We start from the raw sequence: 19,431 nt of genomic DNA on the forward strand, positions 1-19,431 counted from the left end.
ATCTATGTAGAGATACTGCTTGCAAACCAATGTTGGTAAGATGATGTCATGGGGTAGGACTGGATAAGTCTAACTTCTTCCTACTCCGTTCAAGCATGTACTAGGTATAAGCAAATTGATATTGGATTAGCATTTGTGGATATGTGTGAAACTATGTGTGCTGACATATCGACTGTCTTTACATGCTTAAAAGAATAAAATCAATCAATCAATCAAACAGTCGTTTCATTCCTGCACATGTAGTAGCTATTAGCAAGACAAAGTTAAGGGAGACAAAATGCAGGGAAGACGCATGAAAAACTTTTAAAAATTGTTCAAAATTAGTGCGAGCAACTTCAAATAATTAAAAAAGCAAATTAATTGTGTGATTCAGGGCCTGAAATTAAGAACTGCCAAGAACTAAATGCCATATAATTTTTCACTGGTGGATAAATCAATGAGGGTCACGGGGAAGAGAATTTTCAAATGATAACATTATTACACCTCAGTTTAATACAGTCTTTGGTCTTGGCCACTTCCCAAACTTTCATGCTACTTAGCACTGTAAGCATGTTTTGCCTGCAAGTCATATTAATAAAAAGCGAAGCTGCTGTGCCAGACAGGATCAGAAACACTGCTGTTATAAGCTCTACACATAGCAGTGGTGGGGAAACATCTGTATGCACTTCATTTTGTGAACTATACTGTCTGTTCCCAACTGAAATGCTCTTGTTTGAAGGAATTTACTACAGAAGGTCCAAAACAAGAGCAAGCAGGTTAACTGTCAGCATAAAAAAATAAATATGATTTTTATAACAAGTTGCTGTTGGATTAAAAACAGGTTGAAACTGTCTGCCTGAGCAGTAATTTTGCTCGGGCTGATAAAACATAAAACATAAATACAATATGTTTTTTGAATAGTGAAACATTGATGATTCTAGATGGATTTTAGGAGATTTAAAGGTAGTGTCGGTGATTCATTTCAGAAGCATTTTGTACATCCCAATGCCAATGAATACATTTAATGCAATGATTTTTAAAAAATCCATCATCTCTGGCAGCAGCAGGGCTGAAAAAAGCCTGAGCAGTAATTTTGCTCGGGCTGAGCTAAACCATTGGATGACCTAGCTGTCTGTCAACCTAACTTCCTACTTGCACGCACTCTGCCCTTGTACTCACTGCATGAAGCAAGAGTCTCCCACAAGGCCAGACAGATGTGTCATTGCTCAGTTTTTATAGCTAAAGCTCACGAGCTATGGCAGAGAAGGTACCCACAGCAGCTTTCAGCCACAAACAGAGACTGTATCTGAGAAAGTTAGCACTAATAAGAAGCTGGATGCTGCAAGAAGTAAAACCAGATTTAACACTGATGCAGCTTTTGAAAGATGGTGACAACTGAGAACCCAAGCGGCTGAACAGTGACACCATGGTGTCATATTTCTGCTGGACAGGTAATTATTGGTTTTGTTTTGTTTGGAGGGATTTGTTATTATCCTGAAATCTGTAAGTGGTCAGGCAGTGCACGTAGCCGTGTGCATAGTGTATTGGAGGAGTGGCTTTGGAATCAGAACAAAAGGCTGGGATTTCTTCATTTGGCTACTTTCAGTGTTGAGCTTCCTCTCGGTAGTTTTTCCAGGAACACCAGCTATACCTTTCAGGAATGACTGAGTTATGACTTTGAAAAGTTGTGTACAGCCTGAATTTACACACAGCACATCAGAGATGAGCAGTGGGCTGACAAGCATCTCATGAAAGATTTGAGAGCCGATGTACCAGAGTTAAATTCCTCGTATATAATAATATAAATAAAGCAGATTCTGATTCTGATTTATGAGTCATTTTGCCCTATAAAAGCAGTTTGTACAGGATTACTTTCCTACTTTGCCAGCCTTTGGCAGATGAGCCAGACACTGACAGTTATGACACTAGACTGCAGACCTTTGTGCAGCACAGCATTGGCAGGCTTGTTCCCAGCCAGAGACTCTTTGGACAGGTGCTGGTGGGACTCTGCCAGACATTCCACCTCAGTGAAACGAGCGTTGAGAGCCATGGCCGGGTGACTGGGGTCCTGGGTCATATTCAGGTAAGCTGCCCGCCTCAGCTGCTCCTCAATAACCAGAGCTTGCTCCAACAACTGCAGAGAGTGAATGAAACACAGTCAGAGGGATTTAAGAGACAGTTTCAGTTTGCACTCAGCTATAACAAATCATTCTTGAATTATTTCAGCCTTCAGTAGTTTTAATTGTAAAGACTTCAGGATTGCCTTAAAACGCCGAGCGAGGAACTTGTTCTTCATCTCTAGGTAGTTGCCCTTATGCATCTCAGTCTTGAAGGGCTCATTCAGAATAGCATAACGTGGGTCATTCTGAATGTCCTGCCAGCGAGCATAACCATGTCTGAGATAGATTCCCAGTTAAGGAAATAAACAGGAGCAGAGAACATCATAAAATTCTTCAAATAAAATAAAACGGTTTTGTGAAAAGCACAGATTTATATCACACACTACCAGTTTGTAACTATCAGCCTTTCAACCGCAGTTTCTCCCGGTCATAAGTGATTACATTACTTTGCCCCATGCTGCACTTCCTACTCCTACATCTGGGAAAGGGTACGTTACGATGCCAGCCAACAGCCAGTAGTCATGGCGACGATGCCAGATGTCATGCATCTTTCCAGAAGACAGCGCCGCTCGCTCTTCAGTTTGCCACAGGGTGTGCAACTCTGACAGCATATACATAAAGACAGACAGTTTTACAGAAATAAAAAAGCAATATTCAAGATGTTTCCAGCATTTAAGAGATAGACAATACAAACAAGACTGATGACAAAACAAAGCTACTTCATTATAGCACACCCGAGCGTAAATTTTATTAAGGCATTAAACCAAGTCCGGTCGGTGTAAACATACATCCCTTCTGTTCCACTGAATTTGGACAGAAGGACAGAAATCACCTAATGATATGACAGATATGATGCAGATGATATTAAACTACAGGGCAACTTTAAGTCACAAAATCAAAGTTTTATTTAGATATAGGGCTTCCAGTTGTAGGACAGAAACTAAAACCACTTCCCAGTAAAACCAGCACAAAGCCTTCTCATTATTCACCAAATAACAGAGCTGCACAATATTACAAAAATATCATGGAAATGAGTCAGTAACAATTAATAACATACCATATTTGAACTTTATATTAGTATTCTGTTTGATAAACAGACCTGGGTTCAGTATGAACTAATGAAACCTCCCTGATCTCCTGCAAATTTTGCCTTCTGAGAGGAAATGATTTACTTAAGACACATCTCATTCCTCCTTCATTTTTATAGCACACATGTGACACTTGTTTGGTCTTATTGTTCTGTGCTTGGTTCATTTAAGATAAAGACATGGTCAGATTTATTCTTACCTGTAAAACCTCCATCAGCGATATTAAACATGAACTTGGTCTTGAAGCCGTTTCTGTCCTCCTTTCTGCTCTCATCCATCTCATCCAAAGTGTCTTTGTCTCCATTTAATCGACCCTCTAATGTATCTTCACTCTTTACATCATCAGTAACAGCTAGATAAATGACAGAACTGTTTCTTAAAAGAAATGTCTATAAAATGGATGATCACTAAAGAGTGCTTTGCTTTCTGAAGAAGAGTTCTTGTGCCATTGTACTGCACTGTTTCATTTAAGGATTCAGATCATGTATACCTGGCTTATTTTCCTTGTCTTCAGTTTTTGTCAGAGGAGAACCGTTATCTCCTTTTTCTGACGACTTCTCCATTTCTTTATAGGGCTCCACTGAGGAAACCAGAAACAATAAATATTTAATTAAACACAGTACAACCTTGTAGAAAACCAAGACTTGCAGGAGCACTCACTTTTCGGTGAGGTTTGACTGGATGACAGCTCTGTCTGTTTCAAAGCGGACTCTTTAGGATTGGCAGATGGCTCCGTCTTTGTGGGGGGCGACTCGGTTCTATCCCTCTCATCTCCTGTTTTCTCCTCTGAGCTGGCCTTGCTCTCTTCATTGTCAGCCACCTTCTCAGGTGCAGATGCTGGCTCTGCACCCAAGGTCTGCCGAGGAATAAACAGACAGGGTAATGAGAGGAGAAAGAGGGAAGGTGGTGGAGGGCAGAGAATGACAAGTTGAAAGTTGTCCAGGTTTGACAGAAGAATCTTCTAAAGATAATAAGATGAGATGAAGAGTTATCGTTTATGTGTTATGAGCCACAAGAAGAAGGAGGACAGAATCAAAGTGATGTGTAGTGGAGGAAAAACAAGACTCACTTCTTGCTCTGACAGTTTCTTGTTCTCTTGTTCTGTGGTCTCCTTGTCCTCAGCCATACCCGAGAGACACTCTGTCTTCTCTGCAGTCCAGAAAGCAATAACAGCTCAAACTTTCTTTTTTCCAAAACTTTTTTTTTCAGAGTATAAATTTTGCTTTCCAGTGAGAGAAAAATAAAACATGATCAGCGCAGACACTTGTCTCTGACCTGGTGGGACCGGGGTGCCAGGCTGCGTCGCGACAGGGCTGGCTGGCACAGGGGTGTTGGGATCAGAGGACACACTCTCGGTCAGTTTCTTCAGCTCCATTCCAATGGGAATCAGATCTGGGGAGCTCAGCTTCCCATTTACATGCTCAAACTCTTGCACCTATAAAGAAGAAACTGGTTCAGCTGGAATAAACTGAAACTCCTACACTTCCTTTGGATGGCCTACTTTCCTTAAATGTGGGATAAGGAAGAGCTCTATAGTAAAGTACATGTGTACTAAATCACCAACATTTCTTAAATTCAAACTTTGCCTTGTTATAATATAAATGTAGTAGAGCTCAGGCCATTAGTCCAGTAAATGATTGGTTGAGCCACTGAAAAACATTTGGCCACTACTTTGACAACCCATTAATGTTAAACACTGAAAAAATGCAACACATTCGCTGATCTGATCTGAATTGCTTTTTCCCCCTCTGGGCAAAGAGCACTAACATTTTTAGATTTTGGACTCGGTCAAAAAACATGAGACATTTGATGATGTTGCCTTTGGATCTGCAAAGTTGCCATTTTGCTATTATAAGTTGCTATTTTACTGACTAAACAATTAATTGATTGACTGACAAAATTATTGGTACGTTAACCAACAATCAAAATAAGTTAGATGCAGCCCTCAATTTTAGTTTTAAATTTTAGTTTTAATATTTTACATACATTGAAAATCACAAAAACATTAAAAACACAAATCCTCAAATTAGAAAACATAAAGCCTTAGTAACACCTTATTTTACTGGTCCCCTGTTTCCAAATAATTTCTTGAAAGTTTGCTGTAAAAAACCATGTAGCTTGGTACCAATTAGAGAAAGTTTTTTAGTTCGTCCACTGATTTTAGTTTATTTTTGGCTTCCAGATTAATTTACATGAAAGAAATTGCTCAGTTTAAACCTCACTTATTTGCTATTCATTTATTTATGCTGAACTGAATGGTTGTTTGCAGACAAATTTCACACTTTGAATGTGTGGTTCACCTTCTGTCCTCTGAATAAAAGCCTCCACTTTGTGCTAGCTTAGCATTTAGCAATAACTAGAAGTGTACACTCTCTATTTTTAACTGCAAATAGTACCAAATTATATGGTAGAAGAAACTTTTGAGATATTAGATGGAAATAAACTGGAATTTACAGACCTGTAAAATAAAAGTGTTACCAAAGCGTTTAGTAGCTGTACTACAAGCCATTCAGGAAGTTTGAAATGGTGTACCCTGATTTAGTAAATCAATAGTTAGCTAGCAGCTAATGGTTAATAAGGACATTACACAAAAATGTAGAAATCTCAGGGGCTCAGACTTCAGAAATTGCCTGTGAATCTCTTTCATTATCTAGGTGCATGCATAGTGAAAAGCAAACAAAGCATCTAAATTATGGCTTGTACGATGTGTGAAAGAGGAAGGGATCCAGAGAGTATACAATTTCCTCCTGCCTGTATTTGCCTGTGCCTGAACAGCCTGACCTACTTTTTCTAATCTCACAGTGCTACAAGTGAAAGAGCTGGTATTCCGCACTGAAGCTGTCTCTGCTTGAATAAACAGTAGCTACCTTTTTCCTGACAAGGGACATGACTCCAATCCTGGTGAGAACATGCTGACGAGACAGCCCCTCACGTGGGACTCCGTCAGCGAAGGTCTCTGCTCCATCTGCCCCAGGCTCACAAAGATGTCTCATGAACAAAGACACATAGGCCCTGATAAAGAAAAAAAAACACATTCTATGATGTTCCCACCATTATTTAAAGTGCTGTCAACAACTTTGGAGATAGTAACCCTGATAAAAGCAACAGCAGTAGCAACAAGTGAGAAACACTTGTAGCATTAGCAGCAGGGGTAATAGTATTAGAATGAGAACTAATAGTGGCTTTACAAATACTATTATTAGCTGTAACAGAAGTAAAAGTAGTGACATAATACTATCAACAGGCATGGTAGTGTTGGGAGTGATGGTAGTAAGAAATAGTCAGGGAACTTGCAAATGGTCTTATACTTGTATAGTGCTTTTCTATGCTTTACAGCACACTCAAAGCGTTTTCACACTACTTGGCCATTCTCTCACCGGTGTTATCACCAGGAGCAACTGGGGGTTCAGTGTCTTGCTCAAGGACACTTCGACATGTTGACTGGACATGCTGGAAATCGAACCGCTAATCCTCTGATCAGGAATCGACCCGCTCTACCTCCTAAACCACAGCCTCCCCCACAAATGGTGAGTATTTTATAAAGTGACTGCAATACTGTATTTTTAGTTTTAGTATATTCAAATTTGACTACTTTTGACCCAAACAAAATACTTTATATAGGATGCAGCCTAGTATTTCACTGCCAGTATTCTGTTTTTGGCAGTATGAAGAATAATTTTAATCCTGTATAATTACAGTTTTAGTAGAAGTAGTGGAAAGATCAAATACACTAATAGTAGCAGTAATAGCAGTGGTACTAGTAGTGTCAGTTGTGGAAGCAGCACTGAAGGAGGTATATTAGTCCTAATAGTAGTTAAAAAAGCCACAGCTCTAGTAACTGTAGTAGTGTAGTAGGGGCAGTGCAGATACTTTAGAAATAACAAATACAACTTGCAAACTGAGTATTTATTTATGTAATCTTTGGCCCAGGTGCAGTACTAAGTGCAGTAACCGTGAAACCTGCAAGGCCGACCTCGTTGACACGAGTGTTCTGCAGCTTTGCCTGGGAATAAACCACCTGACTGTGAGGAGCTCATAAAAGCCCTTAACTTGCTGGCAAGCAGCACTTGACAAAAAAAATGTAGTGTGTGAAAAGAGAATTATAGTTAATCAGAGGTCAGATGAAATGACTTGGTGTATCACAGTTTAACTATAAATTATTATATTATTAGGGTATTACCTGAACTCGCGCTCACTCTTCCCTCTCAGGTCCCTAACCAGCCAATGGGAGTTGAAAGCATCCTGAGGAGGCATGCCCCAACGCATGATTGCATTGAGGAAGGCTTTCCTCTGGCGAGCGTTGAACCCCAGGACCTTTTAATTAAATGAAACAGCTTTAGACAGAAAGTTGTGCAAACATATCTAGAAGAAGAGCTGAGCAGCAAGAAAACGGCACAAAGTGAGCAGCTTCAGAAACCACCTGTATGTCTGTGGACACATTCTACTCACTCATATACATTAAAGCACATTATTAGTAACCAAAGTACATACAGTGCCTTGCGAAAGTATTCGGCCCCCTTGAACTTTGCGACCTTTTGCCACATTTCAGGCTTCAAACATAAAGATATAAAACTATAATTTTTTGTGAAGAATCAACAACAAGTGGGACACAATCATGAAGTGGAACGAAATTTATTGGATATTTCAAACTTTTTTAACAAATAAAAAACTGAAAAATTGGGCGTGCAAAATTATTCAGCCCCTTTACTTTCAGTGCAGCAAACTCTCTCCAGAAGTTCAGTGAGGATCTCTGAATGATCCAATGTTGACCTAAATGACTAATGATGATAAATAGAATCCACCTGTGTGTAATCAAGTCTCCGTATAAATGCACCTGCACTGTGATAGTCTCAGAGGTCTGTTTAAAGCGCAGAGAGCATCATGAAGAACAAGGAACACACCAGGCAGGTCCGAGATACTGTTGTGGAGAAGTTTAAAGCCGGATTTGGATACAAAAAGATTTCCCAAGCTTTAAACATCCCAAGGAGCACTGTGCAAGTGATAATATTGAAATGGAAGGAGTATCAGACCACTGCAAATCTACCAAGACCTGGCCGTCCCTCTAAACTTTCAGCTCATACAAGGAGAAGACTGATCAGAGATGCAGCCAAGAGGCCCATGATCACTCTGGATGAACTGCAGAGATCTACAGCTGAGGTGGGAGACTCTGTCCATAGGACAACAATCAGTCGTATACTGCACAAATCTGGCCTTTATGGAAGAGTGGCAAGAAGAAAGCCATTTCTTAAAGATATCCATAAAAAGTGTTGTTTAAAGTTTGCCACAAGCCACCTGGGAGACACACCAAACATGTGGAAGAAGGTGCTCTGGTCAGATGAAACCAAAATCGAACTTTTTGGCAACAATGCAAAACGTTATGTTTGGCGTAAAAGCAACACAGCTCATCACCCTGAACACACCATCCCCACTGTCAAACATGGTGGTGGCAGCATCATGGTTTGGGCCTGCTTTTCTTCAGCAGGGGCCGGGAAGATGGTTAAAATTGATGGGAAGATGGATGGAGCCAAATACAGGACCATTCTGGAAGGAAACCTGATGGAGTCTGCAACAGACCTGAGACTGGGACGGAGATTTGTCTTCCAACAAGACAATGATCCAAAACATAAAGCCAAATCTACAATGGAATGGTTCACAAATAAACATATCCAGGTGTTAGAATGGCCAAGTCAAAGTCCAGACCTGAATCCAATCGAGAATCTGTGGAAAGAACTGACAACTGCTGTTCACAAACGCTCTCCATCCAACCTCACTGAGCTTGAGCTGTTTTGCAAGGAGGAATGGGCAAAAATTTCAGTCTCTTGATGTGCAAAACTGTTAGAGACATACCCCAAGCGACTTACAGCTGTAATCGCAGCAAAAGGTGGCGCTACAAAGTATTAACTTAAGGGGGCTGAATAATTTTGCACGCCCAATTTTTCAGTTTTTTATTTGTTAAAAAAGTTTGACATATCCAATAAATTTCGTTCCACTTCATGATTGTGTCCCACTTGTTGTTGATTCTTCACAAAAAATTACAGTTTTATATCTTTATGTTTGAAGCCTGAAATGTGGCAAAAGGTCGCAAAGCTCAAGGGGGCCGAATACTTTCGCAAGGCACTGTAGCTCCATTTTAGGATGCATCCTATGAAGAACCTACAACCTGTAATTCATACCTCAATACTGCCCCCAACTCGTGCCAGTAAGGGTGGCAGAGGTTTGTCTTTCTCACTCTTCAGCTGCCGACGAGATTGTCTGCGCCCGCCTTAAGATAAAAATAAAAATAATGAGGGATCCTTCTTCCTGTGTCTTACCATGAGCAAATTCAAATATTATTGTAATCATTTTAGAGAATTATTTGTCTGATGTAGTATCTCCACTGATAGAGAAGTGTTATACTGTCAAACCAAAACAACACAATAGTTATAGCAGTTTTTCTCACTGCCTACCTTCAGGCCTCTCCTCGAAATCTTCGTCCTCGTCCTCGGACCCCACAGAATACTCCGACTGATTGTCTGAAAGATCATCCTGCCATTCTGAGCCACACATCAAAGAGAAACAGTACATTGCATTCGCTTCTGTTGGTGGCCACCTGAGGGCGCCATGGCACTGCAGATTACTACAGACCACTACAGCTGGGCATGCACATATGGTACCACCTCTCTCTCCTGGAAGCCAGGTGAGACCACTTTAAACTTAGAGTGTACTTCAAGCTGTGATGGATTTTAAAACCGTCACACTCTCACAGCCAAACACTGTGGAAATTAGGGTCTTGAAGCCACTGTATGACTAGTTTACATATAATGGCAATAGACAGAAACTAGTTAAAAGAACTATTAAAAAGAAGCACTCCAAACGCACAGAGAAGACTATACAAATGCATGGGATAAGCCCAGACCAGTAGGCTATAACAAACTCTTTAATGGAGGCAGATTTATCGGGGGTCAACAGCTCTTTCTGGGACCTACAGCCCGAGAGGATTTAATATACTGTACATGTTACTTAATATCTGTTCTTGTCTGAACTGATACAACAAAATCATTCTTTGTTAAGATCATGTCACCTTGTTAACTCATTAATGAAGCCAAGCATGTGATGATATAGTGTTAGTGAATTAGCTCACTGGGTTGTTAGACACAATTCACAATTCTCAGGTGAAAGTAAGCCTTGTTGACATGCACTACAGCCAGCAGAAAGGATGTGTCACTCCTCTCTACAGGGTTAGCATAACCATAAACAGAAACTCAGCACTTTCTCATTGTTGCACTCAGGGGCGACATCCTGGCCTATGTATTTAGATACATACTTACACTCAGCAAACGTGCTTCTGTTATGGCAGCAGATCACCAAACGTGCTTCTGTTATGGCAGCAGATTGATGCTATCTTCAAAAGTCATGTTTTTCAAATCCATCAATAAAACGCTATCATGGAGAAGCTACTCAAAACAGACCTGTGTTACTTTCATGCTCAGCTCAGAGAATAAGCCACAGCAGAAGCAAACGGTAGGGTTAATCATTAAAGTAATCTGCCCAGTGTTGATTTGTTTGGTCATGTGTGTTGTCATTATGGACAACAGCTCCCAGAATGCCAATTCAAAACACAATGTTTAGTATTGACTGTTGGAGGCAATAATACACCATCTAGTGGCTCAACTGCCGGAAAATCATTTGAGGAAGACGAGAAACAGAGCCACACAGTAAACCGCAAACATGAACCTGATGAGGTGTTTGTTTAGAAAATTATATCTCTTTTTTTTCACAGTATGCTTTTGTCCACCTGTCCACGATGTCGGATAGTGAGCTTGTGTCTTTTACTTTGCATCCTATGCGCTCTTGTGTATTTCTACTCTTACTTAAATGTGCACAGAAATACCAAATCCAACATTTTAAAGTGAGAGCATGGCAGCTAGTAGTACAGCTAGTAAACACTTTGGTAACACTTTTATTTTACAGGTCTGTAAATTCCAGTTTATTTCCATATAATATCTCAAAAGGTTTCTTGAGTTTCAGCATCCAAAATGCTGCCAATAAATAATATAATAAAGATTAACACTTTAAAGATTCATCAGGATGAAAGCATAAAGAACCGCAAATCCAGGAATGAGGCCCCTGAGAGGCAACCGCTATGTGTCTGTTGACAGAGCTTACCTTGGTCCTCCTGGGTCGTATCGTTGTAGTTGACCTGTTTCCGGATGCGTTTGCCTTTTCCCAGGTTGCGAGCCAAATCCTCCTGCTGCTGTTCGTAGTGGTGGCGGAGGAGTTTCTCCCAGTAGTCCGGATCCACGTTCTCCTCCTGCTTGATGATCTCCCGCTCCACCTCCTCCTGAACACACATGCACTGGTTATGTGTTAGAATTAATATAGAGAACGATGTTAAGTGAACTGCACCAACCTCTTTTTGTTGTTATGTACAAACCCTCCTTTTTAGCTAAACCAAACTAAAGTCTTCTCAACAGTTGTTCTTATCATTAAAATCAGTATCTTACACTAATTATTTACCACAGGTTTTATAATACAACGAAGCAACTCCTTGGCTTCAGTATATGTATTTATCATATAGAGTCATATTTTAAATGAGATGTCCAGTCTGCTATAGAACCAGCTGCTGGTCACTTTCTCATGTGTGTGACCTCACTCATCAGGCTGAAGCACACGGGTATATTCTCACCTCTCCATCTTCTTCTTTCACCACATACTGAGCCACCTTGAAGGAGCTTAGGTACTCGTTCATGTTCTGAATCTCTGTGTCTTCAGTGGCGTCCTGGCTGCGGTCCAGCAGCTTTGAGATGGCATCATCATCATAGTGAATCACGTTGCCCTCCTCTCCATCTTTATTGTCACCTGTTGAAGAGATGCTCTTCATCAGTATGACCATGTCAGAAACTTTAAGCTACAGATAAGTGTTTTAAACCTAAACTGAAAACTTTTAAACTACTGGGAAACTCAGAATTATATGGATTTGCTGGCATGTTAGGTTGAAATGCTTTGTTAATGTCCTTTCTGAAATGAGCCTCACTCTGTTTTACTTGAGTCACTGACTTGTGGAAATGTAGAGTTGCAGGAGCAGTTTAACTACTGTACTTCCCACCAGTTTCAACACAAACTGTGCAAGAGATAATATCCTTTCTAAATCTGAAAGGGACAAAATAAACAGAAACTTACTGAAAACAGAAGAAATAACAAAGCCTTCATAATGAAGCGAAGCATTATAATGATACAGAAGCATCAAGATCAAGCATTAGTTTGAAGTTTTGGAGAAAAACTGTCACAGGGATGTCAACAAAGTAGATTCTTTGACATACCCATGGTTCGTGCTGCCTCCATTTCATCTTTGAAAAGCTCCTCTGTGCCAAACTTGAGGATGTCGTCCAGTTCTTGTTTGGACATGGAGCCAGTTTTTGAGCCCAGGCCAGGTCGCACCACCAGGTGGGTCAGCATCATCTTCCTCTTCGCCACCTGAGTGATTCGCTCCTCCACTGAGCCTCGTGTCACAAAACGATAGATCATCACCTTTTTGTTTTGGCCTATACGGTGAGCTCTGCTAAAGGCCTGGGAGAGTGGAAAGATGGAGTGTGAGGAAAGCGACATGGATGCCATACCAGTAAACAGCTGCAATTAAAGACACAGCATCAGAGCTGTGCCGGTTAAAAGCTAATTCAATCACACACTGTAACAAAAGTGCCAGTACTTGGATGTCATTGTGAGGATTCCAGTCCGAGTCGTAGATGATGACAGTGTCTGCACTAGCAAGGTTGATGCCTAGACCTCCAGCTCGTGTTGAAAGCAAGAAGCAGAACTGCTGAGCGCCTGGTGCTGTGACAAAAAAACCAAAGCAGAGTCGGCTTGTGTGCACGTGAATATGTGAGACATGCATCCGCATAAACTTGTCCAGATAGAGTCTGGATGAACAAACTCACCATTGAAACGATCAATGGCCTCCTGCCTTAGGCCTCCAGTAATTCCTCCGTCAATACGTTCATATTTATAACCCTCAAACTCCAGAAAATCCTCAAGGAGATCCAGCATCTTTGTCATCTGTAAAAAAAAAGAAGTAAATATAAAACATTTATGTAGCTGGGACCATGTTATTTGCAATTTTTAAAACTGCACGTTCACTCAAAATGATCTTTAAAAGGATATCTGAAATATCAGCTGATTTACTGCCTACAACTGACATTGGCTCTGGAAAGGCTGTGTTTTATGGCTACTGATCAATAAAAGCTTTGGCTTCCAGCCTACGCGCAATGTTTATTTGACTTTTACCTGAGAGAAAATGAGAACTCTGTGCCCTTCATCTTTGAGTTTCTTCAGCATTTTCTGAAGCAGAGTCAGTTTTCCTGAGGACTTAACCAGGAGGTTACCGTCATAAGAACCGTTGGGTAATACAGGCGCTTCCTGCAAAGAAAACTCAATTTCAGGCATTGACTGAAGAAATGTACAAATACCTTTAATACCCATGATCAATAAGGTATATATTTCAAAACCATCAGATGCCGACAGCATTTCCCTTATATAGGCGTATTCTGTTTTCAGTACTGGGAACACCGATTTGCTGACTTACCACGGCAGCCACGGGGAACAGGTAGGGGTGGTTGCAGCACTTCTTCAGATCCATCATAATGTTTAGCAGCGACACTTGGTTCCCTCCACCTTTGGAGTTCAGCGCCTCAAAATTCCGCGTCAAAATAAACTTGTAATATTTCCTAAAGATCAGAGGACAGAAGTCAGATTCAGTCATGATGAGTGATCAAAGTAAAGTGGAACTTTTTTACTTCCACTTAAAAAAAAATCCCCTTTAAAGCCATGAATCAGGTTCATTCTTGTTCCATTAATACCCGCTACAAACCTATTCAGTATAAGGTAATTCACAGGCTGCACTACTCAGAGACAAAACTGAGCCAGATCTTCCCATCAGTGTCCTCTCAATGTGATAAATGCAATTCTGCAGAGGGTTCTTTAGCTCACCTCTTTTGGTTTCGTCCACAATTGTTTGGATTTTGGTCTGCCATTTCCAAATAGTTTTCTAAATGCTATTCCAGGGACATGAAACCTATTCATGCTCTGGCAATATTTGGATGCTCCACAGAGGCTCTTGGACTTACGTCTTGATGTGCAGACAGCTCTGCAGCTTGGGATGGTGGTTGCGAAAAAACTTATACTGTTGACTTGGAAATCCACTACCCCACCCTGCTATGAACATTGGCTAAAGCAAATGGTGTCTGTGATACAAATGGAACGCTTTCGCCTGGAAAGGTCCGGCAACCAAAATGGACATGAGAGAATCTGGGGGCCCTTCTTGACTCAATGCCATATCACCCCCAACCCATGATGACCAGGGCACTATACACTGACATCAAAAGATTACAGTGCTGTGAATGTGCAATCAGAGCATGATTACTATGGGTCAGATGCACCTAACCATCACTCTGTCTGGCAGCCTTTTGCTTTTGTTTGTGCTTTTTATTTCTAGTGTAGTGTTCTTGTTGTTTGTAAACTGAAAATAAACTGAAAAATAAAAATCCCTTTTTACAAATAAGGCCCTCAGAACACTGTTACTGCAAGTCTTATATCATTCTTTGCCAAAATACCATCTACAAGACACAAATACTTCAGCATCCATTTTTTTTTTAAATATTTTGTTATTTTCATGAAAGCTCAGTTATATAGTTATTACCTTCGCCAAGGAGGTAAAGGTTTTAGACATTAACGATTCTTCACTATTGTGAGATAGGACCAATTTCAGTATTTTTGCTAACTCCTTACACAAGGTCTACAATGTCTGGACAAAAATTGCAAGATAACATCCACATATCTACCATATACCATTGTGTGACCTGAGTCCAAGTAATATTTTGGATCTGCTGATCCAGGATGTTCACATTTATAGGGCTGGTGGAAAACGCAGCTACTGACAACAAATAATGCTACAGACTTGCAACTAAGATGAAATTCTAGCTAGAACTCTGTTGACTCAGTAGGGTGTCAACAGATCTGACATATCTTCAAAGGTTAGTGAGCTAGATCTTTTGTTTTTCTTGAATAACCTTCAATTAATAGTGATTTAAATGTGATTTCAAATGCCAGGGGGTAGGTCTTCCTGGTCCAAGAATCATATCATGAGAGTCAAACTATCATGGGAATAATGCTTTTAGGTGTACTGGCATTATGGGGAAACTGAGCTGCCTTGGCGGAGGTTTGTGCTCTCTGAGTGCTGTCGAGTTAGAACTATAAGTGTGATGATCATTTGAGCAACTGAAGTCCCCACTATTGATAGTATACTGTATTTAGTAGCTAGGTTTTATCAGCAATGAACACAACAACGCCTGCTGCAACTACTATCCCATTAATGTTTTTTTTTTATCCTGGGGCATACTTCTGCATGGGGCTGAGCTCCACTCTGACAATCAGCTCCGTCTTTGCAGGCATGTTCTTGAAGACATCAGCTTTCAGTCTCCTGAGCATGTGAGGGCCAAGCAGGTCGTGGAGCTTCTTGATCTGGTCCTCTTTAGAAATATCAGCAAACTCTTCCAAGAAGCCTTCCAGGTTACTGCACAGGTCACATGAAGAAGAATTACATAATAAAATTAAGCTACAATAAAGAAAAAAAACTTTCCCGGCTTTCTGAGTTTAGATAACTATGGTCTATCTATATATCCATACATCCATCCAAGGAGGGACCTATCTGATATTCGATGCACTGGCTAAGCACTAAGAAAGATAAGGTAGGATTTACTTGAAGCGATCTGGGGTGAGGAAGTTAAGCAGATGGAACAACTCCTCCAGGTTGTTCTGAAGAGGAGTCCCAGTCAGTAGCAGCTTGTAATAGATCTTATACCCGTTGAGAATTCTGAAAAACTGGATAGGCAGACAAGACACATTGTACTCAAGAAATGAGAAGTTTTCTTAAAGGCTTCTAAACACTAATGAAGCTTTAAACATGCTATCAATGCAGCAAAGGCTGTTCTACCTTTGATTGGTTGTTCTTCAGTCTATGGGCCTCATCCACCACCAGACAGGCCCAGGTGATGGATCCCAGAATGGCTTGATCTATAGTGATCAGCTCATAAGAGGTCAGCAGCACATGGAACTTGATAGGAGTGTCTTTCTGCGAGGGGAAGAGCAAAGAACATCCCAACAACACTGTTTGACCTGGATGTGGTGTGGAATAGCTGGATGAGCACGACATACCTTCATGCGAAACACTTTGCGTCCTGATTTCACTGCACTGTCTTCAAAGGTGAACTCATTCTCTCTGATGATCGCCCTGCTGTCTTTGTCCCCAGTGTACGTCACCACGTAGAAATCTGGAGCCCACATCTCAAATTCCCTTTCCCAGTTGATGATAGTGGAGAGAGGTGCACTCACCAAGAAAGGCCCTTTAGAGTGACCCTGAGAGAGGAAAGAAGAAAGACAGGACTAAGCAACATTCACATCACAGGAAGACAATATACTGTAGGTTTTATTGTTTATAGCCCTTTGAGGAAAACAATTAACATATTTAACATCACTTCTGAAACTTAGACAGGCTTGTTTTACTAGATGTCATAAAAGTCTTGAAATTCCAAAATACAGAACAGAGTTTGAAAAGACCTTTAAATACTTTGCTCCTCTCAGACAGAATAGTTTACAAAAGGCTCTGAAACTGGGCAAGCAGTGTCTCTAGCTGATTTTAAAGTTTTAATTGAGTCTCTTATTGACTACTCTTGTATATGCTTTTAAAGTATTGGCTGAGTCTAAGCTTAACTATTTTTGCACATTTTGACTGTGCTTTTGTTTTTGCGTTAACCCCCAAGACAGACTTACATGGAGTAATGGATGAAATCTTCCCCTGTCAAATGGGACAACCCTTCAATACCTCTATGTGTCATCAGTAGATGCGACAAGTTGTCGGAAAATTTTTTTTTCCACACAATATTGTTTGCAGCTGTGGTGATTTCTTGCCTTGCAATTTTCAACAGCACATAAGAAAACCCCAAGGACAGGAATAAGTATTAGACTCCAGGGAAGTTGGTGGATTTGTTTGAGGTGTGTAGTGTTGACTATAGATAACTTTTGTTGTAGTTCTGTAGCCTCATCCCACTCAGCTTTGAGTCTGCCTCTGAAAACCCTCCATTTGAAGGGCTGTGTAGTTCTACCACTTCACACCACCACCTCCATGCTAAAGAGAATCAGGACACCACTATATGTAAGTATGCAAAACGGAGGGGTAGGGTGAAGTGGCAAGGGCAAGGGGTGAAGTGAGACTGAGCCTTAATTTCAGTCTACATTAGCATTTGTTTTACAGGGAATGGCTCTAATATTGTTTGCATTGAGCCAAAATGTGTTATATCTTATGTAATATTGGCATAATGTGGCATTCTTTCACCCTTACCTCCTTATAAAGCGAGTAGAGAAACACTATTGTCTGCACCGTCTTTCCAAGGCCCATCTCATCAGCCAGAATTGTATCTGTGCCCTGAGCCCAGGAGAACCTCAACCAGTTCAGGCCCTCCAGCTGGTATGGGTGCAGTGTTCCTCCAGTGGCATTAATGTACCATGGCTGGTGCTCAAACTTGATGGTTGGCTAGGGATATGGAAACACAGAAGTATCTTGTAGAGGATTTACACATGCTAGATTCAGCACTTTGGGCATCATTTATCCCAGTATAAATAGGAATTACATACATAGTATGAGAATGAAAGTACATAATGTTTTTCATACTAAATCATAACACCCACAGTATTACCTGTTAGAGCATTACTGTAGAAAGCTACTGCATCAAGCTGCCAGTAATAGCACAGTTTTGTATTCCCAGAAAGAAACAGGTAATTAGAGAAACTCGGTGACCTGAATGCATCTAAATGCAGACACTTACATCTATGATGGGAGCATCAGGAGGGACCTCCCTCCTTGGATGGTCCTCTTTGAGTTTCTTTCCTTTCCGCACCACCAGGGGGCGTTGGTCTTCCCCTAAAATTTGCTCCCTGGGAAATAATTGCAGCAACATGATGAGCCAAATGACTCAAACAGGGGCATCACAGATAGAGAGCAGGGCAGAAGGGAAACAGCAGCAGATGTCTTTGTTTATTCTTGTGTGCCAGGGATTTTCTCAAGTCATTGTAATCACTGTAATCTCCACACTATTAAGAACAACTCTAGAAAGCAACAATAACGTCTACATGCTGTTAACCAACCTGTGGTCCCAGTAAGAAGCTTTATGACTGTCATATTCTGGGATGTCAAAATCATCCACCTCCCAGGTGCACTGGTCATAGGGCAGGTCTCTCCACTTGATTAGGTAATGCACATCGCCATCCTTATCAAAACTAGTTATGAGAAACAAAAACAGAAAGCTCAGGGTTTGAGAAGAATTGTACACTGCTCAATAAAACACCTGTTCTGGCATCTTTGTTCTGGTTACCTGTAGATTTTAGAATCAAATTTAAGAGTCTTTTAATAACTTTTAAGGTGTCGCAGACTATACCTGAGTTATATTATAGATCTCTTACATTATTATAGGCCTTCACAATCTAGATCTGCTGATCAATTATTTTTGGCAGTTCCAAAACTGAAGCTGAAAAACAGGGGTGACCAGGCTTCGATTGTGGCCCCCTAAATTGTGGAATGAGTTACCTCATGGCATAAGAACAGCAGTTTTTAAAAAGAATCTTAAGATTCTTTTTTATTCTTTGGCATTTTCATGAGCCCGAGTTGTTGATATTCCATTTTCTTGCTTGTTTTATCTTAAATTTTAATTGTTTTTATTTTCTGATATTTTATATTTTGCTTGCCTTATTTTAAAAATGTGATGTCATTTATGTTGTTTTGCGGAAGTTCTTTGTAAATGATGTTTGGAAAAACACATTTTATGATTTTCACTGTTATAATTAAGCTCTTTCTAAGGACACATTCAAAATGAATTTGCAGACATCTCTGAGTGGGAGGTGACACATGTTGCATAGAAATATTACATGAAAGTTGTTTCTTGACCTTTCTCTATTTGTAGTTGTAAAAGGTTGGGGCCGACACTTTCTGAGAATAGATCTTAACTCCAGAACATATCTCATATTGTAAAACATATTATCACATTATATATTGAATCTTTCTGAAATGCATGTCTGTACAGCGAAATGACAAGCACAGGTCTGAAAACATGAAGATTAACTGAAGAAACAAACAGCATCTACCTTATTCTTAAATACGCTGCGCTGTGAAGAATAATCTCCACATATAAAGTTATATTTCTGAGTAAGTAAAGTCAAGATGA

At 40.4% G+C, this 19,431-nt stretch overlaps 1 protein-coding gene across 2 annotated transcripts in view; it reads right to left on the bottom strand.

Moving 5' to 3' along the window:
- chd5 (chromodomain helicase DNA binding protein 5) overlaps nucleotides 1-19,431 on the bottom strand; it is a 44,017-nt gene that overhangs the window by 6,765 nt on the left and 17,821 nt on the right. The window contains exons 12-37 of one of the 2 annotated variants that reach the window (XM_020612534.1): nucleotides 18,359-18,490; nucleotides 18,040-18,148; nucleotides 17,556-17,747; nucleotides 16,373-16,573; nucleotides 16,152-16,289; nucleotides 15,918-16,039; nucleotides 15,558-15,731; nucleotides 13,746-13,887; nucleotides 13,448-13,579; nucleotides 13,102-13,219; nucleotides 12,873-12,997; nucleotides 12,487-12,733; nucleotides 11,853-12,025; nucleotides 11,333-11,507; nucleotides 9,634-9,699; nucleotides 9,361-9,449; nucleotides 7,368-7,501; nucleotides 6,055-6,199; nucleotides 4,463-4,622; nucleotides 4,257-4,336; nucleotides 3,848-4,043; nucleotides 3,678-3,767; nucleotides 3,387-3,539; nucleotides 2,592-2,700; nucleotides 2,243-2,375; nucleotides 1,918-2,113 (exon numbers count right to left, since the gene is read on the bottom strand). In XM_020612534.1, the coding sequence (XP_020468190.1) occupies nucleotides 1,918-2,113; nucleotides 2,243-2,375; nucleotides 2,592-2,700; nucleotides 3,387-3,539; nucleotides 3,678-3,767; nucleotides 3,848-4,043; nucleotides 4,257-4,336; nucleotides 4,463-4,622; nucleotides 6,055-6,199; nucleotides 7,368-7,501; nucleotides 9,361-9,449; nucleotides 9,634-9,699; nucleotides 11,333-11,507; nucleotides 11,853-12,025; nucleotides 12,487-12,733; nucleotides 12,873-12,997; nucleotides 13,102-13,219; nucleotides 13,448-13,579; nucleotides 13,746-13,887; nucleotides 15,558-15,731; nucleotides 15,918-16,039; nucleotides 16,152-16,289; nucleotides 16,373-16,573; nucleotides 17,556-17,747; nucleotides 18,040-18,148; nucleotides 18,359-18,490 (3,731 nt within the window). Of the gene's footprint in view, nucleotides 1-1,917; nucleotides 2,114-2,242; nucleotides 2,376-2,591; nucleotides 2,701-3,386; nucleotides 3,540-3,677; nucleotides 3,768-3,847; nucleotides 4,044-4,256; nucleotides 4,337-4,462; nucleotides 4,623-6,054; nucleotides 6,200-7,367; nucleotides 7,502-9,360; nucleotides 9,450-9,633; nucleotides 9,721-11,332; nucleotides 11,508-11,852; nucleotides 12,026-12,486; nucleotides 12,734-12,872; nucleotides 12,998-13,101; nucleotides 13,220-13,447; nucleotides 13,580-13,745; nucleotides 13,888-15,557; nucleotides 15,732-15,917; nucleotides 16,040-16,151; nucleotides 16,290-16,372; nucleotides 16,574-17,555; nucleotides 17,748-18,039; nucleotides 18,149-18,358; nucleotides 18,491-19,431 lie in introns of both variants that reach the window. The other variant, XM_020611740.1, reaches the window with a different exon arrangement.

Source organism: Monopterus albus, unplaced genomic scaffold (genome assembly GCF_001952655.1).
Source record: "Monopterus albus unplaced genomic scaffold, M_albus_1.0 scaffold1.1, whole genome shotgun sequence".
Lineage (NCBI taxonomy): Eukaryota > Metazoa > Chordata > Actinopteri > Synbranchiformes > Synbranchidae > Monopterus > Monopterus albus.